Here is a 24,285-nt window from a genome sequence, read left to right as displayed (position 1 = left end):
GGAGGGGGGGGGGGGGCAAAAAAAAAAGGGGAAAAAAAAAGGAAAAAAAAAAAAAGGGAAAAAAAAAGAAAGAAAAAAATAATAAAAAAAAGAAGAAGCAGCAGCGAAACGCGCGGCGGGGGGGGGGAAGGGCACGGGGTCACCCCCCCCCCCCCGCGGCCTGTTGGGGTCCCACGAGGAGCGGGGGGGGCTGCGGAGCCCCCGGGCTTGGGGTCGGGGTCGGGGTCGGGGGGAGCGGCGGCGACCCCATGCAAATGCCCCGGGGCCGCCCCCGGCCCGCCCCCGTGTGCCCCGGCCCGGGGGTGGAGGGGTTATTTGGGGGGGCACAGCCCGGTCCCCTCCCGTCCAAAGGGGCGCTCTCGGCGTGGCTGCAGGGGGGGGCGGCTTCAAACTTGAGGAGGAAAAGCTCTGAGGGGTCCCGGCCCCCCCGGTGGGGCCGTCCCGGGCGGACTTTGGCCGGGCCGCAGCGGCCATTTGAGGCCGCGCCTCGCCCCGGGCCGCATGGCCCCGCATCCCACCAAAAAGGGGGTGAGCGGTGTCCCCTCCTCGCCCTGCGCCCGCAGCGCCTTTTCGGGGACTCTGCTCGTGCTACGGGACAGAGTCGGAGCAGCGGAGGTGGCACCGTTGTGGGGTTCCCATCCAGCACCTTGCTGGTTCCCATCGCCTCTCCCAGCGCGTTGGCCAACGCAACGCCGAAAGCCCCGCTCGCGTCTCGTCTTCGCCCCGCTGCCCCAGGCGGCCACCAAAGCACGGCCGTGGCCACCCTGAGGAACGCAGTGCCCATATCCAGGCCTGCTCCTCGGGGGAGCAGGCCAACAAGGCTCAGGCTGTGGTTGCCCCGGCCTCCTGGGGGCTGTCCCACACCTCCGACCAAAATACTCGCCCAGGAGCCGTGAGCACAGCGCGTTCCCTCTTCTTCATAGTGGTCTTCCATAAAGTTAAAAATAGCAAGTGGAAATAGCGTCTAAAAAAAACCCCGCCAACTTTAAAGCAGCATATGCCCCAAGTATGCCTTCACCAAAGTTGCTGGGTTTACGATCATGCTATTTTTAACATGCATTTCTCCACCATGTGAAAACAAGCCCGCCGAGGTATCCTCCCAACTTACCAAGTGTCATCAGTTTCAGTTTTCTCTTGCAGTTGTTGACAGACCAGGGAGTAAACAGCCTAGAAATACTGACTTACTTGGGAGTCTGGTTTTCTGCACGCATCACCTGGCTGCATCCCTACTCCGGCACCCCAGCACCTCAGCACGGCACAAACTCACCTGGAGCGCCCCTTGCTTTCAAAGATTTAAGTTCTCCAAGATTTAGGGGCCAGAGAAACTCATTCTGAGACCAACTGCCAGCAGCCTCACTGCTCCCCCTAGAAACTTGTTTCAGTTTCTTGTTGAGCAGAAATCAGATTGCAAAGCTTCCGAGCATAAAAAATGCTTCAAGAACACCGCGGTGACGGGACCGGGCAAGCAAAGAAACGCAGCGTCTCTCTGAAAAGCGTGTAACGTCGCCAGCAATGAGGGGGACACGCATAGGGACTTAGTCAAATATTGCATTCCAAGAAAAAAGAGAGCGCCCGACTCTCTCCTGCATGCCTCTCTCCACTGGCACAGAAGCTCAGGTCCCATAAACCGTACCTCCTTCGGCCGTGGCCTGTGAAACCAGCTGGCTTACTGCTCAGGTGATGCAGAGTCGAAGGGAATTCCCAAACACTTTCCAGTGCTAGAAGAAACAGAATCCCCGAGTGGCGCTTTCACAAAGCGGGGGAGAATTACGGCAGCTCTCCAGCTCCGCATTAACAGTGGGAAATAGGGAGCTAGGAAAAGTACCGCGCGCGTTTCAATTCTCACAGGCGGGACGTGGTCCTTACGAGGCCTGTGTTAACGTACACGAGTACTCCACGGTAGTACATGACCTAGACGAAATACATCATTGCGCAGCTGCTATGGAGGAAAGCGTTTTGAAACTTTAACTCGTTCGCCTGCCAGTCCCCAAAGAGAAAGTCGTAACGCCCCGAGTTATCGACAGGCGCTTCGCAGCTGGATAGGAGAGTGAAGAAACAGCGAGGTGGAAGTCTTCGTGATTACCTTTATTGGTAACAGCTTATTAAAATATCCAAGAGATGACAGGGAGGAAAATTCCCTTGTAGTCACCCAACCCTCCGTACGCTGCTGGAGCCAAGCAATCCATATGATGCAGGCAGCCATTTGGCTAGCAGATTAGGAGGAATTTGCATGAAAGGCTGAGAATTTCAACAGCAGTTGCAGAGCAAGGGCATGTGTACCAACAGAACCCAAATGCATTGCTACACTTTACCTGACTAGGTAAAGTTTCAAGGTGGGGATAGTTTGTACAAAGCTGAGCCAGTCACTCTGTAAGGCGGGCATAATTACGCAGAGATAAGTTAATGTACACTGTAAGAAGTAAGGCACGAAGATTAGGGGGCAGAATTTACATCTGTTTTAAAACATCACTATTACAAAATGCAAATGATTTAGCATCACATGAAAACACAAAGGAAGGTTATTTATTCGGCAGACTTCGAAGAGCCAGCATTTCTTTTAAAAGGCAGGTACGGCGAAATGTGTTCTCAAGATCTAGACACTGCCGCTTCGGGAGAAGGCCGAATGACATCCTGCGGCGCTGAGTCCCCCGCCAAGCTGCGCACAGTTAGACCTCCGGGGCCCCAGCAGCGTATGCCTCATTTCTGACAACACAGTCTGGGAGTTTCGCCTCTTTGAGGACTGTAGACAGTGAGCTCAGAGCAACCCTGCTTGCGAAAAAGCTCGGCCAAGTACGCCTGCCTCCTCGCCGCTCAGCACTGCGGTGGTCCAGACCTCATCAGGTCCCACAAAAAGTGCACGTGCTTGTTCCACAGCCTCCGGGTGACCTCTCCCCAGAAGCTGCTTGGTTTTGGTGAAGGAACTTGTAGTTCCCAAAGAAATTCTGTACAGCTGTGCAGAATTTCTGTACAGAAATTCCTCAGCAGCTTCTCATCTTTATTTTTCTTTTTACTTTTTTTTTTTTTTTTTTCTGGTTGTGCCAGGAGAGACGTGAAGCTGCACCAGGAGCCAAAGCTCCCGATCCAGAAGACCCGTGTGGCAGAGTCGCTGCCCTTCAGGCACTTGAGGGGCGGCATTTGGGATGCCATTCCACCGCCGCAAACAATCTGAGGCTTTATGTTTTGTCCCGTGATTGGCGGGAAGTGGCTCCTAAATCGCACGACCCCAAAACACACTCACGTTTTATTCCTCTCCGGACATTATTTCAGCCAAATGGGGAAGAAGTAAGAAAGACAAATGGTTTCTTTTTCTTTCACAACTGAAAGTTTTACTCAAAGCTTCTCAGAAATCAGGCAGCAGTGGAAGCACACGAGACTGAGAGGGCTAAGTGGCCCAAAGGGCACAGATGATAATGATGTGCCGTACGCTGGAGGAAAACAATATCCCTTTCTTTAGAAGAAATTGCTCACCACCTTACCGCACGCTGAAATACTGAAAGCACACGGACTTGGGTTAGCATCAGGCAGCAGCAGAACAAGCAGCGCTAACCATTTCGGCTACAAAGCCAGGCGCGTCAGAAATACAAGTGCTACAAGGAGCCACCCTGTGGCACCAGCAAGCTAAGGGAGCAGAGGGCAAGGCAGGGTAGCCGGGTTTTATTTATTTATTTTTTTTCTTTTCGAAAGTCACGCCAGCGGGAGCGACCGACGCAGGCTGGAACCGGCCCAAGCGGCCGCAGCCACGGCAGGGAACGCCTGGGCTGCGGGGCTGAGGCGGGGGGGGCAGAGGGGCAGCGAGCTCTGGCACTTGGCCCCCACACGCCGCTCGCCTGGGGGGACAAAGCCCCCTGGGGGGAGTCCAGCAACAGCGAGTAACGCTCCTTCCGTGCTGGGGAAGCTTTTGGAGGTCCTAATGGTATGGGAACAGGGACAAGAGGTGGCTCTCTCATGGCTAACTGAAGTGGGCAACCCAGGGCCATGAAGGGGGGGTCGCGGATGTGCCCTGAGCCCGCAGGTCTCTGAAACGCCGCCCGGGCGCTGCCACTTGCTGAGGACAGCAAGAGGACGCAAGGGCTGGGCCACAAAGGGCAATAAAAACCTTGCTCTCCTTCTCAAATAGGCTCCCCGCTTGGCTCGGTAAGAAGCAAGGTTTCTCACCTTTTCCTCTGAATTCTGAGGTTTAATGAGTCGGTGCCCGACCGCCCACCGCAGCCCTCCGGTTCCGAGCACCCCTGGAGACGAGACGCTCGGTTAGAGGGGCAAGGACAGAGAGTTCTTACAGGAGCGGAACAACCGTGGGGAGCTGACCTGCCCCACAACACCTGCGAGGACATGTGCTCTCGGGCCGTGACGTGAGTGGCAGTTTTGCCGCCAGCCCAGCTTTCGGCGCGCAGAAGCAGCGCTGAAGGCTCCCGTCCCCATCCCTGCCCGCCCGGTGGAACATGCCCCATCTTATATGGAGAGCCACGGCTGCTATCACGGTGCCGCCGGCTTCTGACCTTTGTCCTTAATAAATGGAACACATCATATCTCAGAATGAAGTCACACACCCCGGCGCAAGCATCAGCTGACATAAAAATACGGCAACTCCTCTGCTGAGCCACACAAGCTGCCACCAACATCACTTCCTTCTTCAGCGCAAAGTTCAGCTCGAGGGCTCCACCCTGACTCAGAGCCGCCTGTAAAATTGGATCTGACGAGCCGAGAGATCACGTCTCCTCTCCGTGAGCAGGACTTTCCGCGGCAGCTACGTTTCGTTGGAACTTCCTCACGCCCAGCCCGGGGGAGGGAGGGAGCTGGTGAGTGTGGGAAACGCCGCGGCAGTCGCAGAGTTCACCTGCCAAGGAAGTGAGAGGTTGACTTTCGCGTTTCCCGTCAGCTTTCCTTCGAGAACGATTTTTTTCAGACAAGGTACCGAATGACTCGTGCTTTCTACGGGTTGGAGAGCAGGAGCGACTTGTCACTATTATTTTCCCGGCTTTTAAACTTTCAGGAAGCACCCAGGTGCCAAATTCTAGGGTACGGTCAGAAATACCTACACGAGCAGTGGTCACTTATTTTAAATGGGAGGCAATTTGAAAAAACACAGCCAAACAGGCATTTACGATATCCTTGAAAAATAAACTAGTTATTTTTGCTACTGAGGTTCACTGCGAAAAAGCTGTTTTAAATTGTTTCTTGAAATTCTTACACTAAAAATGCAGAGAGGAATGTGTTAAGTTTTGTAACTTTCCCATCTATTTTTTGGAAACAATGAAAAAAAAAAATTCATTTGCCCATCCAGGTCAGCTAGGTGTGTTCTTTTCTGATTCTTTTTCTACCCCGAAAGAGGATCACCTAATAAGATGAAACTGCTTCCTCGTTAAACTCGCGTCCAGTCCCCTCGCTGCTCAGTAAACCTCTGGCAAGAGGGCTCTGAAGAGAGCGTCTGGTGCCGCCTGGCCACAGAGAGACGGGGTGAAGGAGTCCCAGGCAACCCCCTTCAGATGTTTGTCTAACCTGTTCTTAGAAGCCCCCGAGGAAGCAGATCCCCTAACTTTCTAAGGGGCTGGTTCTGGTATTTCACTACCACAACCTAAAAGTGACTCTTGCATCTCCCCCCCCCTCCTAACGCCCAACCTAAAGCATCCTCCCACCCTCCTAACAGCCAGTCGGAAACATCTCCCTCTTACCCACCTCTCCCTCAGCACTCAAAAACCTCTTGCCTTTTGCACATGGTGGAAACTTATCCAAATCCCTCTCGAACTTCCTCTTCAGACTCAGTATACTTACTTCTTTCTACACATCCTTTTATATTCTACATCTCTTTTTTTTTTTCTTGCCCTATCCTGAACTTTATTTTTCAGCAGAGAGCACAAAACAGAATGCAATAGTACAGCTGAGGCCTCACCAGCACTTAGTGGAGTCATCTTTACCTCTTACTCTATGACTTACATATGCCACCTATTGATAAATCCTAAGAGAGCATTGTATTTTGCAAAAGCATTGCGTTGCCTGTTGCTATTTTGCTAGCGATTCTCTACACACCCCATACAACCACCTAATTAGTTTTCTCCAAGAAATTGGTGATTGTTTTAATCGAATTTCACTTTTCCGTTTGTTAAGGTCATTTCGATTTCTGAACTGATCATCCGCAGCAGTCACCGTCCGCCCCGGTTTGGTGTAATTTATACATTTCATAAACATGCTCTGCATTACAGCAATCCATACTATCCTTTGTGTTTTCCTACACTGCATTTATCACAGTAGTATCTCAGTGCGTTACCGCAGAGCAATCGGTGACATCTCTTCTGTCTCCCTCCCTCTCAGGAAGGGTGTGCATGGAGAGTTTTGCTTCAGAAGGCTATCAGGACATACATAAAACCACCACACATTCGTGTAGAGGAGACAAAAGAAATTGTTGCTTTCACCTCAGACCCATCCCTGAGAAAACTGTTTCATATACAGTTACGTTTAACATTTATCATAGACTTCTGCTGCAACAGAGCAGCAAAGTTGTCGGCTGTGATCTTCATTTCATTGGCACTGAGCGCTCGAGGAGAAGGGCCCGAGCCCTGAATATGAATCAGTACTGTATGGAAACAGCATCACAGGGAGGACAAGGATAACACACACACACTGCAGCCTGCATCAAGTATGGTGGGTACTGGGATGGTCAAAGAGTGTGAGATATATTCAGCAAACATATAAGGATGTAAACTTACTTGTACAATCTTCATAGTTTATACGATCCAGCCAAATGCATGTCCCTTGCTCAGCACTTCATTGCAAGAAAAGAAACAACCACCTGGCTAAGTAGAGTTTGATCATCAAGGTACTTAAAACAATACACTGTTAAATTGCATTTTACAAACATTACATTTAAAATTGAATTTAATAAAGTATACTCTGATAATACCAGCTCACAGATAAAGGAATGCCTCACTCCAGCTGCACATTTCATAGGAGAAATGTTGTATCCGATGCCATGAGATGCTGTGCACTTGTCATTCTTGCTGACATTATTTGAAAGTAGAGGTGTTCAACAGCGGTAAGTGCCAATCACAGAGAGATAAATCTAGAGTCACGGGTCGCTGTTAAAAGCACCACCACCATCTAACGTCTCATTTTGTATCCCTCCACTCTGCGTCTTTAATCTTTCTGTCTTGCATCTAAAATTTGTCCTATGCTTAGAGAGAAATACCTCAGCTCTGCAGCGCTGAGAGAACTCCACTGGAAACCCACCAGAAATTCATCTGCTCTATGCATAAGTTTGTTTATACTTTGTGTATTACCGATACCTTGCACAATCATTATATTACTCGTACATTCTCAGCAGATGAACAGAAATTGCTTATTTCAGTTAAGGCAATAAGGCCTCGTGTCTTCATCCTGCGGTTGCAGAAGAGGGAGGAGATGTGCGTTGCGTCCGTAATGCCACAGGTCACACTTAGTAGGCCACACAGTAAGTATCGCTGCGCCGAATGGCACAACTTTTAAGCAACGGACCAATTGTTTTCTCTGAAAAAATGCAAGCCAGAACATGCCGTATTTTTAGCACTGAGCACACAGATTATACCGCCGCTTCTAAGAAGGCAGGATTTCACTTGCTCTTCTACAACTTAAGAGAAAAGAAGATGTAAAGCAGTGGCTGGAAGGCAAGAGGTACAGCATTAGCACTAATATAAAGCCTTAGCACTAATATTCACTGTTTAATCTTTGGTGTAGTAGGTTGCCCACGTGACTTTTCAGTCAGAAGACTGCACGTGCAGTCAGTGGTTTTTTTTTTCTATTTAATAAATGATCTACAATTTCCATCCTTCAGTCCATAAGACAATAAGAAATGTTTATAAAGGAGCTAAAAAGCTCAAACACAATGGCACCCTTACTCATGCCAACTTCTTAGAAACCAAGTGTAACGGTGCATAAAAGCTACTTGTTTTCTTTAGAGATAGGCTTAATCCTTAAAGTAACATTTCTGGCTGTATGGTCACCATCAGCAGATGTGCTACATCTTGTACAAGAAACTTCCCCGCAACATTTACATGTCCATGATTCAACGTAAATAAGGGTAGGTGTTGCATCTCGGTCGAGCGGCCACCGCTTTCTTGCACTTGAAGCTCAGTCTCAAAGGCAGGCTGTTCTCAGGGCCTCGACGACAGGGAATTGCAGCAGTGTGGAGGGAGGAGCAGGAAAAGGCCCACTTCCACCTGGAGTTGCTTTTTATAAGCCTCCTTGCTGCCAAACAGGCAATCCCAGTGCTTAGGAGGATTGCCCCACGGGAGCCTTTCCGACAAAGACACAAATACGTAGTTTATTCTTGATCCTGAAAAAGAATAAAAGGAGAACTTCCAGAGAAATAAAGACAGGAATCACATGCTCGGTCCAAATACTGGATTTTTTTTTTTTTTGTAGTTAATGTTTTGTTTTGTTTTCTGTTTGTTTTGTCGCAAGTCTTCACAGAGATTTAAAGCTAGTAAGCTGCAGATTCCCTAATACAGGGAGCAGCAGCAGGTATCGCAATAAAAGGATCAGTGTAGGTGGGCCTCGGATTTTTGTCAGGCAGAAAATACAATTATACTCAGAAGTTCTCCTGTGCCAAAGACAGCAGCACATCAAACACTTCATACTGTCCTAGGCTTTTTTTTTTTTTTTCAATGTATATATTTATACAAAGGCACAATGTCATCGTAAGAGTTATTATCAAAGCCAGTGAGTCCTCAAACTTTCATACCAATCCCTAGAAATAATCTTTTGAAAAACACAGATCTTAACTACACAAGGAAAAAAAAAAAAAGCTCTGAAAAAATTATAGGCAATAAACATTTTTTTAAAATCTTTTTTTTTGTTGTATCTCCAAGTCTAAATGTCAAAAAATTCCAGTAGCTTAAAATACTGCAAGAACGTTAAACCTATCCTTCACCTCAAATCATCAGTTCTGCTGCACATTTTTTGCCTCTTTAAAACCGAAAACCCAGATCCAGCTTTTAGCAGAAGTCGGACTATTGCTTCACCGTGATTAGATATAAGCAAAGGAAAACAAACAGACGGACTCGGGGCCTAACGCTGTCAACATTTGTTCCATCCACCGCGCTTTACTCAATACCGCTCAGCAGTAACACGCGTGGTAGTTTTTGCAAGATCACGGCCTTGTTTTAGTATAACACAATCAAGATAATTTTTACAAGGTCAGAAAGTTGGAATAAGAGGAAACAAAATCCAGGCCGGTTGTGTCTGGAATCAATTAAGCTTATGTGCTTTTCAGATGCTGCTGCTTGTCTTGCTATTAAAAAGTTTTTTGACGTATGTGTACTATTGGTGCGCACCCAGAAGCATGCATTTCATGCATTTCTCCACGTATTTATGCCCACGTGAGCCAGGGGAGTCCGAAAACGGCGAAGAGGCGTGCATCTGCGTGGCTTAAGCGGTTTCACCCTTCTTCCAGCCTGGTTATCTGCCCCCCCGTGACACCAGGCGTGCCCAGGGTGTGCGGTACCTGTCCGAAAAGCAAGTTACAGCTATAGGAGATGTCTGGGCAAATGCTCCCGGTGTTTTCAGGATGTGGAGTGAAGAGAAGAGGTTATTTCCTCTACAAGACGAGACCGTCTACGCTTCGTGTTCAGCAACGAACCGTCACAGGAAAGTTTATTGAAAAGCTGACTTTGTCGGTTTGTGCCGTCGGTGGGCTCAGGTAGGGGTGCAGGAGGGAGCCCTGTCAGCTGGGCTGCCGGACACTACCTCAGCGCCCTCACGGGGCACCCCGGGTGCCACCACCCCGTTCCCTCGCGGCCCCCCGCCCCCCTTCACCGAGGGACCCCCCCAGGGACCCCCCCCGGGCCGTGCGGGGCCGTCGCGGCTGCCCCGGGCTACCTGCGCCCCTCCCCCCGTTGCCATGGCGACCGCAGCGCTGAGGCGAGCCGGGCCGGGCCCCAGGCCGCCAGGGGCACCGCGGGGCTCCCCCCCCGGCTCCTCCCCCCCCCACCCCACCATTTTTGGCCCCCTCCCACCCCAAAACCCTGCCCGCCCCCCCCCCCCCCCCCCCGGGGGGAAACCCCCTCCCCTCCCCCCTCAGGGCAAGCACCGCCCCTCCCCCCCAACGGCCACTCCGCCCGTGACGTCACCCCGAAGGCGGGTTTTACCCCGCCGATGATTGACAGCTGCCGCCGGCCAATGGGGAGCGCCGCCACCTCAGGGGGACGGAGCGGGCAGGGGCTTTCCCCCCACCTTTTTTTTTCTCCCCTTTTTTCCCCCTTTTTTTCCCTTTTCCCCCCCCTTTTTAGATTACTAATGCATTTTTGTACCGCACACACACGTTGACACCTCACCTCAAGGCGAAGGGATGTAGTGGCCTCCATGCAGGCCGGTGACTTGGGCCACCCGCCTTCCCTCCCGCCCAAGAATCATTCGGCCTCTTCACCAGAGGCAGAAAAATGAGATCCTGTCTACAAAACAAAGCAAATAAACTTTTTTTTTTTTCTTTTCCCAGTGATAGGTATTAAAGGTCTGCCAGTAGTATATGGAACTGGAAACGTGCTGCTCCTTTTCTTGGATCATTCCCCCCTGACACCCACCCACAAAAAGCAAGGAAAGGAAAGGGTGAGAGAAGTAACAAGAAGAAAAGTTTGGTACCTAAGATGTGAAGAAACAAGAAAAAACGTGGAGCTTTGCTAACTGGAAAGATAATCAAATCAGTCCGAAGTAGGATCTCGGCAAAAATGCCAAAGTGTTTTATGATGCATGGTGGCCAGTTCTGCACGCCGTATCATGACATGGCTGTAGACATGAGAGTTTGTTCATAGGTGAAGGTGGCATTTACTCTGAAGTTACTTCATGAACATCATTTCTGCTCCATAGCAATACCACAGGAGACACCAGAAGCGTTTTACTTTCTGTGCAGGCCCATTTTCCTTGCGAGAGTGAGCAACGTGAGACAAGGAGAAACTGCACAAACTGCCCACTGAATTTTTGGGCCAGTTGTTTTTTAAGTCGTTGTTTGGCTCACTTGGCTCTCAAGGACACCAGAAACACAGAGTCTTTTTTGTGCCAGTATTCTCTTTCAAGTACTTTTGACATGAACCTAACTGCCAAGTCAGGTCAGGCCATCCTCACAAAACCAATAGAAAAGCCAGGGAAAAATGCTTCTGCTTCCAGACACGTTCAAGACAAAGCTGTGTTGTGTTTTTCTGCCACAATCCCAGCCTCTTTACAGGTTAACTTGCCCCAAGTCCTCTGCCACCACTTCTGCTCCCATATCTTCTCCTTAAGCTGTGCTTAGCCACCTTCAAATCCTGGCGGCTGCCTCCCCTCTGGTCTCGGTGTTGTTACATGTGTGCAGCTCGCAGCAGGGTGTCCACACCAGCGTTGCATTGCCACAGCTGGCCTAGTGCTTCATTTTCAGGTTGGAAATGAGGAGATATTTCTTCTCAGAAAAAGCAGTCAGGCACTGGAACGGGTTGCCCAGGGAGGTGGTGGAGTCACCGTCCCTGGGGGTGTTCAAGGAAAGGTTGGACGTGGTGCTTAGGGACATGGTTTGTGGGTGACATTGGTGGTAGGGGGATGGTTGGACCAGGTGATCCTGGAGGGCTTTTCGAACCATAACGATTCTGTGATTCTGCAGCAGCACCACTTCTGAGACACAGGAGGCAGTGCTCAGCTGCTGGGTAACACCTGCCAGGCCCTGAAGTCTCTTTTGCTCTCCCTGCACTATGGTATTAGGAAGTGGCGAGCAACTCCACACATTTTGTCCTCCTGAGAACCCTTGGCGCTTCACTGTCCTGTAAGTCACAGTATTTCAAACATTTCCTGCATCTAAAAGTATTCTCCCAAGTCATGATCTGAAAATGCATTGTTTTCATAACCATGTCAACTGGGACAGTGTTACCCCCAAATTAACCATTGATACAGGTGTGTTGGTCTCTTCTGAACCATCCTCTCACTTGAAGATTTATTTTTCTTCCTATATCCTGTGTCCAAGTCTAGGAAAAGTAGATAATCACTTTCCACTTAATTTGATACGTGGTATTGAGCTTCACTTAGGAAAGGCTAATTAGATCGTGCTATAATTTACACCAAATATGCTCTCTCACCAGTCACCAAGATTGTGCCCAATATAAAAGCTTGTATCTGTGAAAGAATTTTAAAAATTATAGGGAAAACACCTCTCTGAGGGAAAGCACAAAACAACGTGTGCTCACACACCGGCTCATTTACATTCACTCTGTCGCGGACAGTTCTACAAGAGCTGTAATTTGGGACGGGAGCTCACGTGGATGCACAGACGCTGTCGTGGGCTGGCCTCTGAATAAACTGTCGAGTGGATTTCCACCGCACCTGATTTCACCCATACGTCACGCAGCAGTTAAACCTGAGCGTCAGGAACGTGTTCCTGCTGATTTGTCGACACAAGTTTTCAGAAATACCCACCGCTATGACAGGGGAGATTTGCAGCATTGAAAGTTGCAACCAAAACCAAAACTTTTTAATTTTTTTTTTTTTTGGAAGTGAACAGCACACCTGACAGTATAAATGGTGATTTCTTTAGTCAGAGCTTCTGCAACAAGTGTGCTTCTTTAGACTGGGATAAAGAACTGCCCAGGAGCGTGCTGGTTCTGCCTTGCCCAGCTCCCATTGCCTGCAGTGAGCCTGCTACACTAACAGCCTCCCTCCTCAAGCCAATCCTAATGCTGGAGCACTTTTTTTTTTTGTTCTCTCCAGCTGCTAAGTGAAGAATAAACTTTTGGTTTAGCCCCTCCTTTATTGGAAGGGGAATAGGGTAATACGCTGTAATTGGTTTTCCATGTTTGCCAAGAGTCTGTTTCCTCTTATCATCCACAATATTTAACATAGGTCTTGTAATAGTTCCAAAAATAATAAAATGTGTCCCAAGAATAAAAATGATAGATCCACAACATGCTGCTTTTTTGTCATGGTCTTGGTTTTGTAACATTCTGTTAGTAGTTTTTATTGCCTAATGTTGTGGTTTCTTTCATACGCAGCAGACCCAGTAAAGACATTTCATCAGCTACTTACACAGCAGCAGCCCAGATTATTTACAAATGGAGATTTCAGTACCATATTAAAATAAATCACCACTGTACGCTGTTAAAGTTACAATGCAGTAATAGGGCAGAAAAAGAACAGGCTGCGCTAGGGGAAGGAACGTTAAGAATATACAAATGAGAAGCACGGTATCAGCAAACAAATTTAAGATACCCAAATAAAACCAGTCAGTCTTCCTTTCTCCCCTTCCTCCTCCCACTCAACAGAGGAATAGGCAAATTATATACCCCCCCAAACAGTGCACACGTAACATGCGCAGCGCGTAACTGAACCCATGCAACACTTTCCTTGTGATTTTAAGTCATGCAGCGACACAACACAACCGCCTCACCCCCGCTCCTTCCCCCAGAGCAAATTCCCGTAAGCGTAGGTGTAAGGGACGTGGAGCAGTAAGCATGGGGAGCGAGCAGCACTCTTCTCACTGGCTTTCAGTTTGGATGAAAGAATGCCAGAACAGAAAAGACAAAAAGGAGATAATACGCGAGAGAAACCTGACTGAGGAGAAGACGACTGAGAACGCTGTAGGACAATCAACCATGCCAAAAGAACAGTCCCTCGATGGGAACTGCAACCTCAGGTTCAAACATTTGCAAAAGCAATGCCTCTCGTAACACCTGAGGGAAGCGCAGGCACATCGTGGTGCCGTCACTTAGAATTACTTTTTAAGTCCTTCAATGCCAAAAATGAGAAATCAGAAGACAATTTTAAACTAACTTTGAATGAAAAACTGTATTAACTGTAACTTAGAGCCTGGTAAGTTCACATTTTGCCCCCATCCCAAGAACAGTTTTAGTGCTATAACACACAGCATTAGACTCTTAAGGCAGAAATAATTTTCCGAAGTTAAGCATATGCCCTTTAGCCTAATCTGTGGCCTTCTAAAAAAAAAAAAAAACAAAAACAAAACCCACACTACACAAATGTTGTGGTTGAAGGCTCTCCAACTAGCCAGCAAAACAACGAACCAAGAACTACAAAAAACGTAATGTAACAGAGAGGAGACGTCTCTGGAGCAGCGCTGGCTAGGGGCGGCAGACAGTCTGTCATTATTTTAACTTATCAGCGAGCGTTTTGGCAGTCATTTACCTTAAGTCAGTGCTGAATCTGGTCTTGCACAAGAATAAATCTGAATGATTGAAGTCAACAGAAACACACAGGTAGAAGATCGAGAGGGAGTTTAATCTGTTTAAAATGACTGCCAAAATACCTGGAACTTCTCATCTTAAGTAGAAATAGGAGAGACAAGTCTTAAGTCATGCTTAAAGGATTTGTCACTCCAAATTTACTCTTTTGTAAGTTAACTGTGGTTTATACCATTTGGTAAATTGGGACTACAGAGAAACTGTCACCGGGGTAGGATTTTTCAGTATTGATAGGAGTCTTAAATTACAGCTTTACAAGTTGCTGGGGAATAATGAAATATTTTAATTATTTGGTTATGAAAATGCAATCAATAAAAGCAACTGGAATGCAACATGAAAGCTAGTTATCAGTCACTCATGTAAAACTGAAACCTGTAACACAATAACCTTTTAAAGCACATGCTGCACAAGTAAATCCTGCTGGGTTCTGTACTATGTAATTTTCAAATTCTAGTAGGATGAAATAAGATCAGTGGTTTCTCAAAACCCCACAAAAAAATGCAGATTTCTGACAGGCAACAAAAGGACTGTGTGTGCATAAAGCTCGTGACAAAACACCAGCCGGAGTGAGAGGAAACTTGTTTTATTCCAGTTCCTCCTTGGGAGTACCAGATTCTTGAGATAACGCACTGTGTAAGACTAGCACGTAAGGCAGGACCAACCAGCAGGAGCACAATCACTATCGACCTGGGACTCTAAGTCACACCACATTGCCCTTGTCCCCTACCTCATACCCCCTCCCCCCCCCCCCCAAAAAAAAAATCACTGTAGTAGATTCCTGGTCAGTTCTATGCCTCCCATGCTTTCAGAAAACGAGTGGATGCCAGAAGCTTTAGTGGAGTATCCTAGCTTTAACTCATCATCACTTAAAACATGCATTTTTGTTCTTGTCAGAATTAGCGTACAAATTCCCCTACTTTGCTTTCTTAACTGTGGCAATTTTGATGTCTAAGAAATTTATTGCCATTTGTAACACAGCTGAGGCTGCTACAGAAGGGCATACTCTTCTCCCAACTCCTCCCAAGCAGCTGAGTTCGGTTATGGTGCCAGTTCCAAAACATCTTCAGTTAATTCAAGCAACTACTTTTACTCATTTGTTCTTTCTTGTGAGCACCTCCTCCATCAAGCCATTTTTCTCCCAGCATCAATGCAATTCACCCCTATGGTTTTACCATCATGCAACACAAGTTTCGGACTTCAAATGAAGCAGTGTTGGTGTTTTATAAATGCAAATACATAATAACCAGTTAACAACACGTAAACAGAGAGCCCTCTTAAAAATGCGAATAGTTGAAAGCAACTATACTGCATTGCTTATTGTGCTCCGGAATGTGCAAGAAAGACGTGAAGTCGGCAACCAACAGACATCCTGATCGGTTGTCCCTTCCCCCAATATACAAACAAAAAGTTCCACACATTTTTGAAACTTTATTTAATCTCAGAACCACTGCTACATTACACCTGTCAGACTGAAGTTTATTAATTTTCGATGTTAAAGTTTTGACAATAAGAATGGATGATACAAGGATCCACGTCCCCCCGTGTTGTGGTGCAGTCAGTATTGGTCCAGTAAGACAAAAAGTTCTGCAGTCTTTTTTTTCTTTTTTTTTTTAAGATATGTGAAGCATGGCCTAGCATTAATGTCACCCTTTTATCTGCAAGTTATATAAACAGGATGAGGTGGAAACTCTGTTGTTCCCTCATTTGTAGGAAAAGTGACACAACATTCTGTACTTAATAATAAACACTTAAACACAGGATTTTGTTTTTGTACTGTTGCAATCCTTTCACTTGAGGCAAAACTTCCCCCCACACCTCCCCACCATAAAAAGTACCAAAGCATTTCTAGTTTTGATTTTCATCAAGATTTCCAAACTGGCAGATTTTATTTTCACACCCTCTTCACAATAGACAAGATGCTTACCATATATTTAGGATTACAAGTTGTCACTAAAAGAAAGCTTTACACAACCACTGTACATTTAGGTTGAAAAACTGTCCTTGCATGAAAAATATACCTAGAAATCAAGTGGTAAACAAGAAAAAACATTAAGAAAAGATTAACGCGTTTATAATGTGCCATTTTAATGTTTTCAACTCCTCCTCTGCTTTTCATTCATACTCTGTTTTGACCTATAGTACTCGTTAAGGCAAACAGCTAATCCATTTCTGAAGAGGTGCTGTGGAAATTGTGGACAAACAGCAAACATTTGGCATTAAAATAGATAGCACGTATGTAGCCTCTAGTAATATACATTAAGCATTTTTTCTTGGACTTCAGGATAATGACAGGGGAGGATGAACATGCTAACAATGTCAAAAAGGCTTAAAATTTAGCGTCCAAGCAATTTCTATTAATGCTCCTGTAGTTTTCAAGCTCTAAGTAGTATAGAATTTATGCAAATGCATTAAAGAATTCTAGCTTGGCAAGTACACCCAAGCAGGTTATTAAACTATATATACAGAAAGTGATAAATACAGAATTAAAAGAGTCCTTCTGCTTCTCTTTATAGCCTTGAAAATTGACAAAAAACTTGAGGACAGCTCTACAATATTAAACATTAGGTAACCGCAGGAACTGGGAAACCTAACTACACAAACTGATTAAAATACTCAGATGACTTTGTAGTGTTTAATACAATTCAGTTCGTAGTCAAGGGCACAAGACAACATTTAACAAAAATAATCACATCAATTGACCTAGAAATCAAATGTAAATAGATATGAATACAATCTCCAAAATCTGTCTTTAAGTGAACATTAACCATTTATTCAAAGTTATACAAGAATTTGAAGGATAAAGTCTTCTCCTGCAACAGGAAACCAACTTACAAGTTTCATGTCTCAGTTGAATTGCAGTGGAGGCGAGCGGGGCAGGGGGAGGGAGGGAAGGGTGAACAAACAAGTTAGTAGGCCCCATCCAGGCAGCTAGAAAGTAAAAACAGGCTCAACAGCAGCCTCCACCAGCTTGTTGTCCTCCCTGATTGCCTGCAAGTGTTGCATTAGTAGCAGCATGTTGAGGGCCAATTTTTATGCCATTTGCCTGAAATGAAGTTCAATACACAGTTTGATTATTGTAGAAAACTAAATACACTTGAAAAGCTTTTCTTTAAAAACGACAATCATATGGTAAGGCGTCCTAACATATCCTTTTTTTTTTTTTAAAGCAAACATCCTTGGCAATTAAATATAATTTAAAGAGAGATGCTTTCGTTCTCATTTAAATGTTACCTGCATGTTAAATCCTGTACCTTAAACTCCTAACCTGAAAACACCGAGCGAGAATCCCATTTGAGTACTGCTTGGCATAAGGCTTTAAGCATTTGCTAGGAATGTAAAACCTCCCCCTCTCACCAAAGCCTCCACCAGTTTAATAGTTTAGTATAAAACTTTTCCTCTCCAGACAGCATTTCTTTCTGTGTTGAATCAGCTGTACAGGCTAAGGGCATACGAGTGTTCTGTGTCATCAATAATTTCTATGATCCCGAAAGACGTGGCTCCTTGCCAAGAACCCACACACAGCGTAGCTCTTTCATTCATCAAAATCACACTTATATCTTAACCCTCACTCCCTCAAGTGGATTTTACCTAAAAATACAGCACTTTGAGAAAAGTAATACAGTAGCTTCAGAAATTAAGCTCTTAAGGAAACTTTGCGTCACAGTAAATCTCAGATTTATAGTGCTTGGCAGTTGTTCTGCAACAGTAGTAGCCTTGGGGTTTCTGGCACTAGCTCAGTATTGACAGCAGCTGATGTGGTTTCTTTTCGCTCTTTGACTCCTCTTTAATAAAAAGCATGCCCTATGGCTCATTGGTTTTGCCCCCTCTGGGCTGGTAGCAACTTCTTGAGGAATCAAGGAGCCCGACTTGGCACAAAGCCAAATAAATAGCACGGACTGTTGGCTCTTGACAGCATATTGCAATCAAAGCTCCGTAAGGCACAGTAAAGCAGTCAGCTACTATATGAAACTCGACAGATACAATGAGCATGCTTTTCCAGACACCGATTACCGTCCAATTCATACTGCACTGCATGAGTTTCTTTAGAAAATACGCTAGAGAAAATTTTACCTTTTGTCACCGGACTGAACTGAAAAGGTGTTTCACCGAGACACCATCTACGCACACACGTTTTTCAGTCAGAATCAGTGTCTGAATGATTACTACTGCAGTCTTATTTAGCTACAAGTTTCCTAATGCAAATGCTCTTCATACTACTGAAGTTTCTCATTACTTCCGCTGCAAAGTCATAACAGCAATACTTTTATTAGTCGACATTTTCTTATGTTGAGATGTGTTACGTGGAAAGAGGCGAGTCTGAGCCCTGCCAGTTTCCTCCCTGCTCTTCGAACACTTCGGTGAGGACTATCGCCCTTCAGAGAAGTGACAGGCTCACAGTCCTGGCCAGAGTTGTGGCAGTACTCATTTCCATGTGGCTTTACTAAGCACCTCAGCAGCAATATTTAGGGATGCGGGGTAAAAAACTTGTGAACCAGAGACGACTGCCCACTTAACCCTGTCACAGCTGAACTGTTCTATGGGCTGTTACCTCTAATGTAAGTATTAACTGAGAACTTGTATTATCCTAACATAATTCTATCTACTACCACTGAATGTGAGTTTATTTTTTCTACAGCCATGAACCTACCTCCTAGCTGCTCAAGTTTTTCAACAGCACAATCCTTCCAAAATTTAAGAGGTTACAGGTCTGTCTTTCTGGACTCTTGTTTTACAAAAGTGCTCACTGCTTCATGCCCCACACCTCGTAAGAACAAGCTGAAGAGGCTGGCCCTGATAATCTGTAATTTCAGTAATGTGCATAGACAAAATGGCTAATCTTTTATTCCCCACAGAATCCAGCCACCTAAACCAGGAACATTTCAAAAGTCTTTTATGTAACTCTCAAAGCAATCCCTCCCCTACACTGGACAGCTCATGGAGTGCATCTGGCATATCAACATGGTCCTCCATTTACATAGTGGAAAATTATCTTTGAAAACAGATGACACCATATGGAGAAGTGGATGAAAGTGGATTTTCTTCTCTTTTGGGGATTTATATTATTTTGTGATGCTTCATGGATGGATAGGGTCACTTATTTTAATCCATTTTTACCACAATGGCAGACAATTCTATATCTAAACGTAACAGACATATTTTACTTCTAGGGAGGGTGGATTTGGCACATAAAAAAAAGAGAGAAAAAAGAAGAAAGTGTTTTGAGTACTAAAACTTACCTCATTATTAATGTCAAAAACTCCTTCCTGGATTTTCTCGTAGATCTCCTTTGCAGTGTTAATAAACGCCTAAAACAGAGAGGAAAACAATAGTAAACTAGTGGATATGATATCGTTTGGTGTACGATATACATGAGATTGAACTCCAGTTAGCGTATTTTTTTCAGCAAGACTTTCCTACCTCAGGAGGAACAGGTACGACAACAGCATCCTACAACCTACCCTGAAGTAGCAATGGCTCACATGCTATTTACAAAAATAGAGAGGCATTTTCATAACAACTATATTCTACAATCTGTTGTCCAGTAATTACAGGGGGAAAAAAGTGGTTTTTAAGATATATAAATTACTTTTAAATTATTTATTTCTGACCCTTATGGATAGATTGTGTGGCAGATGGTTTCCCCTACCCTTAATATCTTTGTAATAGGCCACTCTAGATTAGAGTGCTTAGCAACATAAAACCACAGGGTACTTACAATGATGATGTAAGGATGCTGTCTGCTGGATGAAACCTTATGCTATCATTTAATATTCACCTAATTTTAAGAATGTATTCTCTTTAATTAATCTTGCACTTGATGGGCAACAGACATCTTAATGGTAGAAAAGAAATACTCCAGATTTTATTATGATTTCTCAAATTGTATTAATTCTGAGAAAAGACTTTTTGATGCTACATCTGAAAGAGTGAGTGATATAAATAAATATTTTTGGTTAAAGTTCACAATCACTGATTCCATTTTTCATCTCTCGTTTAACTTCATAGGTCAAACAATGCCTAAGACAATGTATAATTTAAGAGGTGATTAACAGCAGCTAATAATTACAAGCAATAATCAAATATATGGCTCTTTTATTTTAAAATACCATCAGCACACAATCATACAAGATATGCTATCTTCTGCACTAGCCCGTTACAGCAAATACAGATCTAATTCAAATATAAAAAAGTAAACAGGGTTCATGGAGAGGAACAAATCATACCTTTCCTCATTTCTACACTGGAAGCATTTGACTGCTGAACTTGCCACCAGAGCTTTGTTTCCTAATTAACAGGACTGATATGTTTTCACCTTTAAAGGCCTTACAGCTCCCCAGAGTAATCAATCTACTGCAGCTCAATTACTGCACCAAGCACACACCACAGCCAGTGAAGGAGACTTGAACGACTGCAGCAGGAGCAGGAAGATATGAATATGCATAAACTCTAAGTGGGTGATCGAATCATCACAGAGGGTCATGAGAATTTGCAGCAAAATAATGAGAAGAATTAATCATTGCAGATTCACAAGGCACTTAGGAAGTGAGTTCGTTTTTCAAACATGCGTTAGAGTTGAGGAGAAAAATTGGCTTGCAGCCAACTATGAATTGATTCAAATTCCTCAGAAATTGAAGTTTTCAATACAAGAAAAAGCATTCAAACTTATCTTGGTTTCTGATAACACACTAATTATTGTAACAGGCTCATACGTGGGCCTGTTGAAAGGTATAAGCCAAAAACTTTGGAAAGTCACAGCTGGGATCTGTGAGGATGCTTGCTCATTCCCATTTAAGTAGGACACTAAGCAGAACTTGAAGTCTTAAAAACGTGTTATGATAACTTCATGTAAACAAGCACTTAACAATTGGCACTTCTAACAATTCTAGAACTAGAGCTGGCTAAGTACACTTAGGCTCTTGGAATTAATTTCATGAGAATTAAATTACATCTATAAAAATTACTTTAGACCAACCACCTAGAATTTTGCCAGACTACCAACTCCAAACTGAGTACAAAGTATCTTCTGGATGCTACATTCAGGAAGAGATTGCCATGAGAATGCATCTATACTCACAAAAATGTGAAAATGCACCCCATATTCAACAGAGTTATTACATATGTACTGTACAAAGCATAAAAGCATGCTGACTTCAGTACAAACGGTGTATTTTAACACTAAATACATTTCCTGAGAAAATCTTGATCTGAAAAATCAAAATATTCCAATTCACCTCAGTTCTACAATTTCATTTGTCTACAGAAGATATAATCTGATTACCAAATTTCTGCCATGACTCTGGTACACTGAATATCAGTGTTAGAACAGTACATACAGGTATTCTGCATGGCAAAGTGCCAGGCTATACTGGGTCACATATAAATAATTCCTATTTGAAAACACTGGTTTCACGAGAATTTAGCATCTAAAAAATTTACGTCTTCAGTTAGTACAGATTCTGAAAAATTACTACTATTCAGCAATGAAAAGAGACTTGCATCCCTAAAGACTTCCATCTGTTTTCTGCATCCATGTATTTTAAGTTAGCTTATGCCTCAAAGTGTAAGTGGACCGAAAATACCCACCTGAGAACCTTACTAAAAACAGCACTCTAGTCACTTTAAGAATATCATATCAGATTTTGGCATTGTATGCTAGTGCCCCAATTAGCAAGGACAAGAAGGTGAACCCTGTGTAATTGGCTTCTTCTAAAAATTTCTTTTCATACTGCATGTTCTAACTCTTATCTGGAACACGCAGTATACTATAAACTCTCAATTATTTATGGGCAGTTTATCCTGTTTGCAGATTAACTGAGCCACGGATGCAAAGAGACAGAGCTGCTTCCCCTCAAATCCAGTTTGCATTTATTAGACCACGTGCAGGGGACTGCAAGAACACAGCTGTAGCACTTCACATGCCAACTTGGATCCAGGTGCAGCTCGGCCACTTCCACACAACACAAGACTTCAACCAGCAAGCCCACACGGACCCAGGCTGGCTGCCTACCAAGCCTGCTGCAGTTGCCCTGTAGATCCCGGTAACGCTGCTGCTGTTAAACCACAACACAAAGACACTCAAGCCTCTCCGCCCCTGACCAACTCAGGTCCATCCCAGTTTATTCTCACCGGCTCCAGACAGGCAGCACTAGGTTCTGCCTGGCTTTACATGCAGTCACCCGAAAGATGGCAAGCCCCTGCTACACAGTTCCTACATTAATATACTCAGTCTGCAAAAACCTCTCTTCCTTTTATGAGTAGACTTCCAAACATACAGATTCTAGGCTACGTTTGAGGAAAATTAAAGAAATCACTGCATCTTTAGGAATATGTCTACATATTTTTATGTATGTGTTAAACATATGTTTAACTCCTGGTTTTAATCTTCCTAAATCACAAGATACTGATGCTTTCATGCTTGAGACTACTGAATTTATCTATACCACAGCACTTAAAAAAAAAAATCTACAAAAGTTGTTCAGTGATTTAGTGATTTCTTTCAATATCACATTTTTCTATTGTGTTCACCTTATAACTAGGTTTGCCAACACTGATAACGGTAACACCCTGCTGAGGAAAATGACATTACTGGGCAAACAGGGAAACTAAGTCTTGTAAGATGCGATCTGCCTGTTGTGTCACACCTGCACCTAGTGCAAAGCAAACGAAGGAGGGTTTTGAGTCACAATAGCTGAGTAAAATATCACTTCATATATTTACATAAGGGGTTTCCTAGGTCACGTTGCTTTATGGAAATCACAAAGTCTCAAAATGTCCATCTCAGAAAACAAACAAGCAAACCCAAAAGAACAACAACCGAAAATCACAGATGCTGCATTTAAGATAAATTAATCCTAAAACCCCCGACTATAAAACAAAAGCAATTTGACACCTATTTTATCAAAGTAAACAACGTAGGTTTACTGCCCTTGAGACAAAAAAGGAAGAATGAATTCTGTTACTAGTAAAAAAAATAATGCAGAAAGTAAGGGAGTAAGCTCCTGTTACCTGTCATATGCAAGTTGTATGTAGGAGTAATAATAAGCTAAAGGCACCAGAACACAAGCTATAGAACAACTATATTTAGATTTGGCAGATGTGACAAAATGTGCAAATAATGTCTTGCAGACACTACAGCTATTGCCGTGATGAGTATTTGATGACTTAGCTCCAAGCTGAGCATAACAAAAACTTGTAAATGAATCACCAATACTTTTCAAAACTCAGATTTTAGAAGTCCATCTTCACTTAAAATCAAAATATATCATAATCTGCATTTCCAGTTCATGTAACATGCTGCCCTCTGGTGGCTATATTAAATTTAGTGCTCTGAAATACAAATTGGTTTGAGTTCATTATTTCCGAACGCTTTCCTACACTTAAATCAAGGACACTTAACTGTAACATATCTCAAATTCTGAAGCATGGCCTTCACCTCTGTGGTCAGCCAACACCTAGAAGTTTGTCCTCCTCCCAATTTCCTATGCTTCAGCAGTTAAGATTAGTTCATGACTCTAGTAAAATATGCATTTGGAAACAGTAATGACACGGACCACAAACGGGTTTACTCAGTAGGGCATTCAACAGCCCAGAGTGTAAGTGGTGCCGGATGGTCACTTACGGAGGGAGATCCTAAAGCTCTGAGCAGCTGTTTTATGCGCAGTAAGACAATACTTTTTACAATTAAATGATCCTTCAGAAAGAAACCCAGGTCACCGAAGGGCTTTCAGAGGGGTTAGTTATTAAGCAGCAGGGAAGTGCTATATAACGAACCCACACCCCAAGAAGTGCCCTTACACATTTGTGGCTCTACATTTAAAGGAAAGGCGCACAGGCCCAAAACAGAACTTGACAGCAATTGGCTTGTGCTGTCTTTGACAAGCTTATTGGAAAGAAGCACATTACTAGCTTGAACCTTCTCAAGAAGTACTGCAGCTGCTGCTGAACAGTTACAAGAGATGGAGCACCTGAGAAAACGATAAACACGTAACTAAGGAACTACTTATAGAGCAAAATCTATGGCTCAGGCAGACAGTCATATGATACTTTTCATGCTGTTATTGAGAGCCTGGAACCCTTAACTGAGAATTTTATTATGATTACATCTCAG

The 24,285-nt window shown here is 44.4% G+C and overlaps 1 protein-coding gene and 1 long non-coding RNA gene across 2 annotated transcripts in view; one reads left to right on the top strand and one right to left on the bottom strand.

The window, feature by feature from the left end:
- The first annotated feature begins 21 nt into the window (after window positions 1-21).
- On the top strand, window positions 22-16,952 carry LOC308188692. Its single transcript, XR_013945700.1, has 2 exons — window positions 22-9,667; window positions 10,463-16,952. It is a non-coding gene; the product is annotated as an uncharacterized lncRNA (long non-coding RNA).
- RAB2A (RAB2A, member RAS oncogene family) overlaps window positions 15,586-24,285 on the bottom strand; it is a 42,969-nt gene continuing 34,269 nt past the window's right edge. The window contains exons 7-8 of the mRNA XM_080578037.1: window positions 19,415-19,483; window positions 15,586-17,220 (exon numbers count right to left, since the gene is read on the bottom strand). Coding sequence (XP_080434163.1) covers window positions 17,125-17,220; window positions 19,415-19,483 — 165 coding nt within the window. The 3' untranslated portion in view covers window positions 15,586-17,124. The remainder of the gene's footprint in view (window positions 17,221-19,414; window positions 19,484-24,285) is intronic.

The sequence above is a fragment of the Anser brachyrhynchus genome (genome assembly GCF_964034855.1).
Source record: "Anser brachyrhynchus genome assembly, chromosome: 2".
NCBI classification, from domain to species: Eukaryota; Metazoa; Chordata; class Aves; order Anseriformes; family Anatidae; genus Anser; species Anser brachyrhynchus.
This window is presented reverse-complemented; position numbering and strand designations above follow the sequence as displayed.